Source organism: Cervus elaphus, chromosome 1 (genome assembly GCF_910594005.1).
Source record: "Cervus elaphus chromosome 1, mCerEla1.1, whole genome shotgun sequence".
NCBI lineage: Eukaryota > Metazoa > Chordata > Mammalia > Artiodactyla > Cervidae > Cervus > Cervus elaphus.
In genome coordinates this window covers 96,506,182-96,518,111 of record NC_057815.1, presented here as the reverse complement: position 1 = coordinate 96,518,111, position 11,930 = coordinate 96,506,182, and the positions used below count along the sequence as shown (strand labels likewise).

At 44.4% G+C, this 11,930-nt stretch overlaps 1 protein-coding gene across 1 annotated transcript; it reads right to left on the bottom strand.

Annotated features, from left to right (window-relative positions):
- Positions 1-8,784: 8,784 nt before the first annotated feature.
- On the bottom strand, positions 8,785-9,726 carry LOC122703308 (olfactory receptor 9I1-like). The gene has a single exon (XM_043917498.1). It carries the CDS (start codon positions 9,724-9,726, stop codon positions 8,785-8,787), a length of 942 nt encoding a protein of 313 aa, XP_043773433.1.
- Positions 9,727-11,930: the final 2,204 nt, after the last annotated feature.

Genomic DNA, 11,930 nt, shown 5'->3' with positions numbered 1-11,930 from the left:
GAGCTAGCTGGGAAGCCCAATTCCACATATAAGGGATGTTATATGATATTTCTCCTTCTCTAGACAGTCTAGTTTTACAATACCTTTTGGGGGAGAACCCGAAAAAGTAAAATTTACTAAGGATAGAATTAGAAAGAGTTCAGATATTCATTTCATGACAGAGTGGAGGGAGGGCCCACTTTTGTTATTGCTGTTGCTGTCATTTGTGCGTGTGTGTGTGTGTGTGTGCATACGTGTGTGTGCATGTGTGTGCTTGCGTGTGTGTGTGTGTGTGCATGTGTGTGCATGTGTGCTCGTGCATGTGTGTTTGTGTGTGTGCGTGTGTGTGTGCTTGCAAGATAAAGATATGCTGAGATAACAAAAAGACACAATATTCTTTTCCACAATTTTCAGAACAGTTTGCAGTTTTTGAAGAAGAGATAAGTAGAAACAGCTGAAACCTTGTTTCCCAATAGGATTAAAAGGATGAACTGTATAATGTCCATGAAGCATCTTGGTCTCCACGGAATAACCAGTTGAACCACAGGGAAGCAGGAAACCTACCTTCCTTTCAACTTCTGTCAGCTTTTCCCAATTTCTTGGGTGATTTATCCTCTTCGTACACTATATCTGAGTAAGATTCAGGAGAAAATATTGCTTGAGGTTTGATTCAGCATCAGGCAAAATGAGATTCAACACCGAGAGCTATCTCAGCTTCCTGGAGTTCCACCACCAATAACTGAAATGTTTCATTTTCCTTTTACAGCTCTCTGTCTTGCTGCCCAAAAGATACGGGAAGTCCACGGGGGATGGTGACGTCTGGGCATAAGCAGCTCTGTTCCTGTGGTCATTTGCATATGGTTATGATGGCATTGGGCTTCCCTGGAGGCTCAAACAATAAGGAATCTGCCTGCAATGCAGTAGACCTGGGTTTGATCCCTGGGTAGGGAAGCTCCCCAGTGTTCTGGCCTGGAGAATCCCATGGACAGAGGAGCCTGGCGGGCTACAGTCCATGGGGTCACAGAGTCAGACACGCCTGAGTGGCTGAGAAGAGTGCAGCACATGATGGCGTGTTCCTTCCGTGTGTGTGTGGGGTGTGTGTGTGTGTGTGCGCACACTCAGTCATGTCTGACTCTTTGGTGACCCCGTGGATGATAGCTCGCCAGGCTCCTCTGTCCATGGAGTTCTCCCAGCAAGAATACTGGAGCAAAATAATAATAATAATAATAATAATACTGGAGCAAATTGCCATTTCCTTCTCCAGCAGATCTTCCCAATCCAGGGATTGAACCCATGTCTCTTGTGTCTCCTGCTTTCGCAGGCAAGTTCTTTACTAGCTGAACCTCCTTCCCGTAAGTTAGAAAAATAGGATGTGAGTGGGGATACAGAAAAAGAAATCTGAGAAGTATTTCTGTCTGTCTTGTCTTGATCACCATGACAAAAAAGTACTTTTTTGTTGATCCTATCTGAAGTATTACGACTGGATGATACGCATGGATATTGTGGTTATGGATGATATCCATACCCATACACATATGTGTAAATGTGTGTAAGTAGTGAATATGTAAGTATACACTGGGACAAAAGACCCAAGATCATGTGTTGTGTTGATTATACGCCATAATTCTACCCTATACTGATGCCCTTATGTGATAATCTAGTTAATTTGGCTTTATACCTACATTCGTTCAAATTAATATATGTGAAAAATGGAAATCACAAAGTATTGGTGATGTTATTTTTGCCAGCTTTATTGAGATAGAATTGACATATAACTTTGCGTGAGTTTAAGGTATGCAATGTGATTTGATACACCTATGTACTATGAAAATGTTTACCACAGTGAGTTTAACTAACATATCCTTCACCTTACGTAATTACCATTGAACTGTAGCTGTTACAGCGAGAACATTTAAGATTTACTCCCAGAGCAACACTCAAGTAAAGAATACGGTACTGTTAGCTATACCATGATGTACATTAGACCCAGAACTTACTCATCTTAATAATGAGAAGTTTTTGTACCACCCTTTGACCAACATCCCCCCATTTCCCCAACGTCCAGTCCCTGGTACTCATCAACCTATTCTCTCTGTCTCTCCACATATAAGCAGTATCATATGAATTTCATCTTTCTCCATCTGACTTACTTCACTTAATAAGGTAATGTCTAGGTCCACGCCTGTTGCTGCAAAAGGCATTTCACTCTTTGTAATGGCTGAGTAATATTCCACTGTCTATATGATCCATTCATCTGATGGTGGACATTCAGGCTGCTTCCATATCTTGACTATTGTAAACAGTGCAGAGAAGAACATTGGGGTGCAGGTCTCCTTTCTAAGCTGTAATTTTGCACGCATGCAGCCGTGGAAGCCGGGGCTAGCTGCGGGTACAGACGGGGTGCTGGCTGGAAGCTGGTGTAAGGAGGTGGAAGGGGCTCGGATGGTTGGCATCTGGGAACATGAACACCTGTGGGGTAACAAACAGTGAGATATGCCCGGGGTCCCCCGAGGTGGCGGAGCTGGCTGCTGGCTTGCTGGGTGGGGAAAGCTGTTGGGGTCCTGTTGGGGTCGCTGGGAGCCACAGTCGCCCCACTACGCGGCTGTACAGAGAGCCTGTGCCCTGCTTCCCTGCCCCAGCCGCCTCTTCAGGCTCAGCTTCGCCAGCCTCTGGGTTTGGTAAAGCCGGAGGGCTTCCTCTGGGGACGCTGGTCAGCCACTTGGCTCTCGATTCTCAGGGAAGGGAGTCTTTCCAGCCAGGGAGTTCCCTGCTGGCATGGGCAAGTGCCAGGCTGGGGGTGAGACGAGGCGGAAAAAGTGAAGCTCTCCTTCCTTCCCTCCTACGTGGTCATTCTCAGGCTTTCTGTTCCGCTGCCGTGCTGAAGTTTCGGAGGTGGACTCCTGAGCCCTCCCAGAGCTGTTTCTGATCGGGGACCTTTCATCTTTGTGAGGGGAGGCGTCCTGGGGCCTCCCACACTGCCATCTTGGTGACGTAATTTGGGGGGTTGCTCCAAATGATGAGAAAAACACAGCACTTTGGCCTCTTGATGGATTGAATTAAATGGGTCAAAGTCTGTTTATACAACCTTTCTGCATTTCCTGTCTAGAGAAGATCCTTTAGCATTTGTTGAAGAGCTGGTTTGGTGGTGCTGAATTCTCTCAGCTTTTGCTTATCTGTAAAGCTTTTGAGTTCTCCTTCATATCTGAATGAGATCCTTGCTGGGTACAGTAATCTAGGTTGTAGGTTATTCTCTTTCATTGCTTTCAGGACGTCCTGCCATTCCCTTCTGGCCTGGAGGGTTTCTATTGATAGGTCAGCTGTTATCCTTATGGGAATCCCTTTGTGTGTTATTTGTTGTTTTTCCCTTGCTGCTTTTAATATTTGTTCTTTGTGTTTGATCTTTGTTAGTTTGATTAATATGTGTCTTGGGGTGTTTCGCCTTGGGTTTATCCTGTTTGGGACTCTCTGGGTTTCTTGGACTTGAGTGGCTATTTCCTTCCCCATTTTAGGGAAGTTTTCAGCTATTATCTCCTCGAGTATTTTCTCATGGCCTTTCTTTTTGTCTTCTTCTTCTGGGACTCCTATGATTCGAATGTTGGGGCGTTTCACAGTGTCCCAGAGGTCCCTGAGGTTGTCCTCATTTCTTTTGATCCTTTTTTCTTTTTTCCTCTCTGCTTCATTTATTTCCACCATTTTATCTTCTACCTCACTTATCCTATCTTCTGCCTCCGTTAGTGAAGTAAGCCAGAAAGATAAAGAACATTACAGCATACTAACACATATATATGGAATTTAGAAAGATGGTAACGATAACCCTATATGCAAAACAGAAAAAGAGACACAGAAATACAGAACAGACTTTTGAACTCTGTGGGAGAATGTGAGGGTGGGATGTTTCAAAAGAACAGCATGTATACTATCTATGGTGAAACAGATCACCAGCCCAGGTGGGATGCATGAGACAAGTGCTCCGGCCTGGTGTACTGGGAAGACCCAGAGGAATCGGGTGGAGAGGGAGATGGGAGGGGGGATCGGGATGGGGAATACGTGTAAATCTATGGCTGATTCATATGAATGTATGACAAAACCCACTGAAATGTTGTGAAGCAATTAGCCTCCAACTAATAAAAAAAATTTAAAAAAAAAAAAAAAAGTCTGAAAGTCTTCTGCTTTTTTATCTTTCCTATATCCATTTTGGTAGACTGAGGCTAAAGTACTACAGCTGAAAACTTACAATTTTGCAACACGATTCCTAAGAGGGATATATTTAGAAGTTGAAAGGGATTTAAAAAGAAGATTTCAATATTACCAGCTGGATTTTGTTACTCAGTATTCTCCAGATATACAGAACCAATAGAACATATACATGTATACGATTTTTCTGTTTTGATTTCTGTGGGAGTACAGTCGATTTACAGTGCCTGTTAGTTTCAGGTGTACAACAAAGTGAGTGTTATGTTATGCACATACACTGTTGTTGTTTAGTCTCTAAGTTGTATCTGATGCTTTTGCGACCCCAAGGACTGTGGTCTGCCAGGCTCCTTTGTCCATGGGATTTCCCAGGCAAGAATACTGGAGTGAGTTGCCATTTCTTTCTCAAGGGGATGTTCCTGACCCATCTGCCTTGACCCACCTTCCTGACCCATCTTCCTGACCCATCTTCGATCTTCCTGATCGGACCCTGTGTCTCCTGCATTGCGATGATTCTTTATCACTGAGCACCATATCCTCTCTTTTTAAGATTCTTTGCTCACATAGGCCATTACAGAGTATTGGGTAGAGTTCCCTGTGCTACAAAGTAGAACCTTAGTAGTTATCTATTGCACATGTAGTGGTGTATATATGTCAATCTATAGATTTTTTTCTTAAGCCACTTCCTTGAGGTATGGTTGATATACCGAAAATTGTACATATTTAGTATATACAACTTGATGAGTTTGGAGATAAATGTATACCTGTGAAACCATGACCATAATCTCTATTGTATACGTTAAAATTTGCTTAAAGGGTACATCTTACGTTGTGTTCTTATCACAAAATAATATCATCATAATAATAAATAAATAGTGCAATAGGAAACTCTTGGGGGTGATAGATCTGTTTACGGCAAAGAAGGAGATTTCTCACGAGGAACAGGCCCACACAGCTCCTTTTACGGAAGTAAGAATTCCCACAATCCAGGAAGCCCAGGAGAGCAGGGACGCAGGTCAGGGTTCAAACTCCAGGGAAACTGATGGTGTCGATCCCAGTCCAAGTTCAGAAGAAAGTGTGCTCCGGTTCATGCAAGTCAGGAAGAGAAGAAGGCATGAGTGCCCCTGACCCCCGACCCCCGACCTCGGCCCTGTGTTCCAGTCAAGGCCTCAGGACGGGAGGGCGCCCACCACACTGGGGATGGTGACCTGCTTTGCTGAGTCCACCCATTCAAACGGTCATCCCCTCGAGCAACAGCCTCAAAGACACACCCAGAATTAACGTTTAGCCAAACATCTGCACCCCCGACCCAGGGGGTAAAATTGACACATAAAATCAACCATGATAGGATCCTATTTTCCAAAAGATTATGTGCAGTGTCTATTTTGGCTTCGCAGTTGGCTCAGCAGTAAAGAACTCTCCTGCCAATGAAGGAGACGTGGGTTCGATCCCTGGGTCAGGAAGATCTCCTGGGGGAGGAAACAGCAGCCCACTCTGGTACTCTTGCCTGGGAAATCCCACAGACAGAAGAGCCTGGTGGGCTGCAGTCCACAGCGAAGAAGGTCAGACATGACTTAGTCACTAAACAGCAACAGTGTCTATTTTAAGGAGTCCTGCCAATGAGATAAGAGAAAATTCTTGGCCCAGAGCCTGATATACATTAGATAATACGGGAATGTTTTCATTCATTTATTAATACACTTAAGTGGAAATTTAACATAAATGCCGTCTCCTCTAGTGCCTTATCTCATCACCAGATGATGGGCCCCTAAAACACACTCAGACTTCATTTGCATTTTATTCACTTCGTGCATCCCTGAAGCAATTGTATATACATCCAATACTGTACATGCATCAAAGGGCATTCATGTATAGGCAATGTTTGCTGCCACTCACCAAGATTTCCTAAAGGAAATAAACCCTGAATATTCATTGGAAGGACTGATGCTGAAGCTGAAGCTCCAGTCCTTTGGCCACCTGATGCAAAGAGCCAACTCATTGGAAAAGATCCTGATGCTGGGAAAGACTGAAGGTGGAAGGAGAAGGGGACGACAGAGGATGAGATGGTCAGATGGCATCACCGAGTCAATGGATACAAATCTGAGCAAACTCTAGGAGATAGTGAAGGATAAATAAGCCTGATGTGCTGCCATTCATGGGGTCACAAAGAGGCGGACACAACTGAGTGACTGAACCACAACACCAAATAGAAGTGGGGGAGAAATGTGAGGCTGCTCTCACCACTACTAAAATAGCACACTCACTGTCTAGCATTTTTCCCATCTGTTTATTTCTTAAGTGGGAAGTTTTTCCTGCCTCTAAGCATGCGAGAACCCTCCACGGGGCAATTTCTTCAGCCCATTGACACAGTCTGGCATATAGCAGGAATTACTGAACATGTGCTGCCCTCTGAAGAAAAAGTAGTTGTTGATCATTTTGATGAATGGACACCAGGTGCATACCTGAGTATATCTTAGTTAGGTCCACAATTCAGAGAAGAAAAGTTATACCACATAAAAAGTGGATGCCTCCAAAAGTATATTTCCCCCAAATTCACCATTTTCCCAGAACCAGTCCTCTACCAATAACACGGTCAGACACCCACGTGTTATCTTTCTCTGGCCTAATGTGTGTTCTAGAACAACACAGACAGTACTGGAGGGCAGTCAAGCACCTTTTCCTGGAATACGCCATTTGTTGTTCCTTCGATGAAGTGGGTCTCTTTTCCTCCATCTCCATACCAAAGACTGTCCCCCTTCCACCAGTCTCAGTGCAGCCAAAGTTCAGTTCAGTCACTCAGTCGTATCTGACTCTTTGCAACCCCATGAATCGCAGCACGCCAGGCCTCCCTGTCCATCACCAACTCCCAGAACTTACTCAAACTCGTGTCCGTTGAGTTGGTGATGCCATCCAACCATCTCATCCTCTGTCGTCCCCTTCTCCTCCTGCCCCCAGTCTTTCCCAGCATCACAGTCTTTTCAAATGAGTCAGCTCTTCACATGAGGTGGCCAAAGTATTGGAGTTTCAGCTTCAGCATCAGTCCTTCCAATGAGCACCCAGGACTGACCTCCTTTAGGATGGACTGGTTGGATCTCCTTGCACCCAAGGGACTCTCAAGAGTCTTCTCCAACACCACAGTTCAAAAGCATCAATTCTTTGGTGCTCAGCTTTCTTTATAGTCCAACTCTCACATCTATACATGACCACTGGAAAAACCATAGCATTGACTAATGGACCTTTGTTGGCAAAGCAATGTCTCTGCTTTTATTTAGGTTGGTCATAACTTTCCTTCCAAGGAGCAAGCATCTTCTAATTTCATGGCTTCAGTCACCATCTGCAGTGATTTTGGAGCCCCCAAAATAAAGTCTTTCACTGTTTCAATTGTTTCCCCATCTGTTTGCCATGAAGTGATGGGACCAGATGCCATGATGTTAGTTTTCTGAATGTTGAGTTTTAAGACAACTTTTTCAACCATGTAGTAGTTCAATGTCTATACCCCGCATTCTATTCTCCATGAAGGAAGAACCGTGTCTATCTTATTTACTACTATATTCCTGAACTTAGTGTTATTTCTGATATGTAGTTGATAATGTATAAATATTTGCTGAATTGATGAATCAGATTGTGGAATCTCCATGGAGACATTTCCCAAGTAATATTTCTAGCGGACGTGAAGGCCGTTACAAGGTGGCAGTCAGATTCACAGTCATCTGTCTGCTGATGATAAAGTAAATGTCCTATAGGAGATGTAAGTACTGGTTTTCATTACTGGAGGATAGAAAATAACTTGAGGGAACAGAGCCAGATGGTCCATGAACAATGCTTCAGAAATAAAACAGGGATGGTGAACTTGGGTGATCAAGAAATATTTCAAAAGTTATACATCAGGCTCAGTTCAGCTTTACACCAAGATCAAACTGTTTTCAGCAATTAATGCAAGTCATTACACCTTTCTTTGATTCCACAGTGTCTGCGTCCTGTACAGTATCTCAGGAAATAAACTAACTTGAACAGTTCCCAGTTCACATCTTTTTTTCCCCTTTCTTTCTTCTATATTTCTTCCCTTCTTTTCTTCCCCTTGAATCTTCCATGAGAAATACCTAAACTATACATGATTGAATGTTGAGGAACGTTTCCTTTGGTCAGGGTTGATTTCCACCCCACTACCCACAACCAAGGAAAATGACTATCCTCACTATGTAAGCAATAAGCTATTGTATTGTAAGTATTCAAGGTACAAACGTTAGCTTGGTGGGAAAAAAGAAACTATGTAGCTGAGAAAACAATGAGCAATATTCAGGATGGTTCAGAAAAATAAATTTCACATTTTATAGCATCTTATCACTTATAAAGTCCTTCAGCATTCAGTTTCTCTTAAGGCTGGCTTCAATCATAACTAGGTAATTTTTACCGATGTGATAACTGAGGCAGAGAATTTCTGGCTGAAGGTCACAGAGTTAATAAAGCAATTACTGGAAACTAAATCTACATTTTTTTTGCTTTTTTGCCTCCATATGTCTTTGTAATTATCAGGTCTGGTTTCTGTATTATGAAAACAAGCTAAAAGCCCAAAGGATTACTTGCAGGAGCTTCTGAATCAATGGAGCTCATGTCTTACTCTACTCGGGAAACCTTCATCCTGCCAAACGCTCTCTTCAGAGCCTCCTTCACTTCCTTGTTCCTCAGACTGTAGATCAGTGGGTTCAGCATCGGGATGACCACAGTGTAAAATACTGACACAATCTTGTCCTCCCAGAGAGATTTTCCCATGTTACCCTTCAGGTATATGAATATGAGCGTCCCAAAGAAAAGAGCCACTGCGGTTATGTGCGAAGCGCAGGTGGAAAAGGTCTTGGCTCTGCCACCAGCTGAACGAATCTTCAGAATGGCCCGAAGGATGAACAGGTAGGATATGAGAATCACTGAAACGCTGGTTGCAATGACCAAGAAAGCTAAAAGGTAGATCAGCCGTTCTCGTGGCCTGGTCTCACTGCAGGCGAGCTTCAGCAGAGGTGGGAGGTCACAGAAGAAGAAATCCACCTGGTTTGACTTACAGAAGGAGATGGAGAAGGTGCAGCCAGTGCGGACCATGGAGTTGACCGCGGCACCGCCGTATGCCCCAGCCACCAGCCCCAGGCGGGCCTGGGGCGTCATGGCCGAGGCGTAGAGGAGAGGTTTGCACACGGCCACGTAGCGGCCGTAGGCCATCACGGCCAAGAGGAAGCACTCAGCACTGGCACAGAGGGTGAAGAAGAAGAACTGCGCGGCACAGCGCTCAAAGGTGATGGTCCCCTTATCGCTCCGCAAGGTCTCCAGCAGTTGGGGGACAATGACGGAGGCGTAGCAAACGTCCAGAAAGGAGAGGTGGCTGAGGAAAAAGTACATGGGAGTCTGGAGGCGAGGGTCACTCTGAACCAGTGCCATCACGCCCAGGTTGCCTCCCAGGGTAATGAGATAAACGAGCAGAAATACAAAGAAGAGACCTGTCTGCAGCTCGGCCCACAGCTGGAACCCCAGCAGAACGAATTCTGTTACCGCAGTGCCGTTCTCTGCCATGAGTCCTCGGCTGCCCCCTGAAATCAAAACAGAAAACCTCACTAAAGATAAATTAAAATGAACACAGCTGGATCTGATCACTTGCAGCAAATCACTTTGCAGGTTTTGAATAATTTTATTTATTTTTGAACTCGCTGGGTCTTCGTTGCTGTGCGTGGGCTCTCTCGTGGGGCGAGCCGGGGCTGCTGCCTGGTTTCAGGGCATGGACTTCTCATCGCAGTGCCTTCTCTTGCTGTGAGCACCAGCTCCAGGGCGTGCGGGCCCAGTGGCTGTGGCCCGTGGGCTCAGTAATTGCTGCTCCCAGACTCTAAAGAGCGCAGGCTCAATAGTCGTGGCCACGGGCTGAGTTGCTCTGCAGCGTGTGGGACTTCCCAGATCAGGGACCGAACTCAGGTCTCCTGCGTTGGCAGGCAGAGTCTTCACCACTGAGCCACCAGGGAAGTCCTCACTTCACAATCTTTACAAACTTTTTTTCATTGGATCTTGCAGAGATCCTTGCAAGCACATATTTGTTCATCCTGCTTTTCACGAGAAGAATATGAGGATCAAAGAGGTAAAGTGACTAGCTCATGATTTCACAGTAAAGAGGCAAAACCAGAGCTAGAATGCAGCTTCATAGGCAATTCCTAACTTCTTACAAGTTCAGAACTGGAAACAGTCATCGGCCTCCCTAAAGCGTGAGGAGAAATCCTAGCGGTATAGCGCTGAGGACATGACCTTTGAAATCAGACCGTGGTTCCCATCTCTTGAGACCTTGGCCAAGTTAATTCATCTTTCTCAACCTTAGTCTCCTTGTTGGTTGAATGAGAATGTCATTGCTAAAGTCATGATATTACTGCAAAGGACACAACTGTATCTAACATTTGGTCTGACTCACACACTTAGAATTATTTTTCTCTAAATTCTGCAACAATGTAACATGCTTCTAGGTTCATGTATATTCTGGAATCTTATCTCCAAGTCCACAGCCCCTTGGAGTTCTCCTATCAACTCTATCTTTCTCCGTGGCTATTTGGATGTGCATATGAACCCAATAGAGTTGGATGCAAGACAGTGAGCTGTGAAGAGCAAGAACTGCTAAAACTCCTACAAGCTGTTGCCCGCCAAGTCTCTTCTTCCTCTCTGCTTCTGCCAAGCAACATGCCCTGGTTTTCACCTTCTCCTATTTCAAAGGAACTGTCCCATTATTTTAAAATGCCAGATCACTATCAGTTGGTACGAATCATGAATCAAGCCATTCCAGAATTAGCCTGCAGAGCTCCTCAAGGGACAGAGCCATCACACTGAGTTCAGAATTCTAATGAAGATCGAGGGCTTGCCGAGTATGCAGACAATCTTGCTTCTGAACCTTTTGGATGCTCATCATCTGGGGTTATGGAAATTCTGAATGTGGACTTCAAAGGTGATTCTTTTTGTCCTCCCTGCATCCTTCAAGCAAGAACTGAATTTGAGAGAGCTCTCACAGGATTTTAGATAATGAAGAAAATAAAACTTGGGCCAATGTTTGGCAAAAGCTGATCTAATGATGAAATAAATGTCAGTATCTGGTGTTTATCCCTCCCCACTGAAGTCCTATTAATGTAAATATTTAGGAGTTCTTTTCTTTCCTCAGGGCCCAACATAATATTGAGTCTCAACCAAAACAATGACTTGCTGCGTTCTTGGAATTCACACAAATCATCTTGACCAAAAAGGGAAAAAAAGAGAGAGAGAGACTTATGCTCATTTATTTATTCAGTAAGAATCTGCTGAGAATTTACAATGCATGAGGCACTCTTCCGGTTGCTGGGAAGAAAACACAGACAGAGATCTTTCCCTTGTGAAGTGCTCATTCTAGCAGAAGGGCCAGGCATACACAACATACATTTTAAAAAAGAACGATATTTTTTCACCATGATAGAAGACAAGTGCTATGAAACACGCATGCACACACAGAGCTTTGGGAGACCCAAAGTACGGGGAGGAGTGTTAAACGGGCTCATCAAGGAAGGTTCACTGAAAAGGTGACATTTCTGCAGAAATGGTAGGGATCGGGGAGCTACCCTTGCTCATTTGCACACATCATTTATCCAGGAACAATAGGAAATGAAGACACCAGCATGGACCACTTCGCTTCCGTTACACAACATACAGAATTCTTCGGGTCCTTCTGAGACCCAAAGACAACTTTGTTCAGAAGTGCCAACCTCCTAACACAGAGAGAA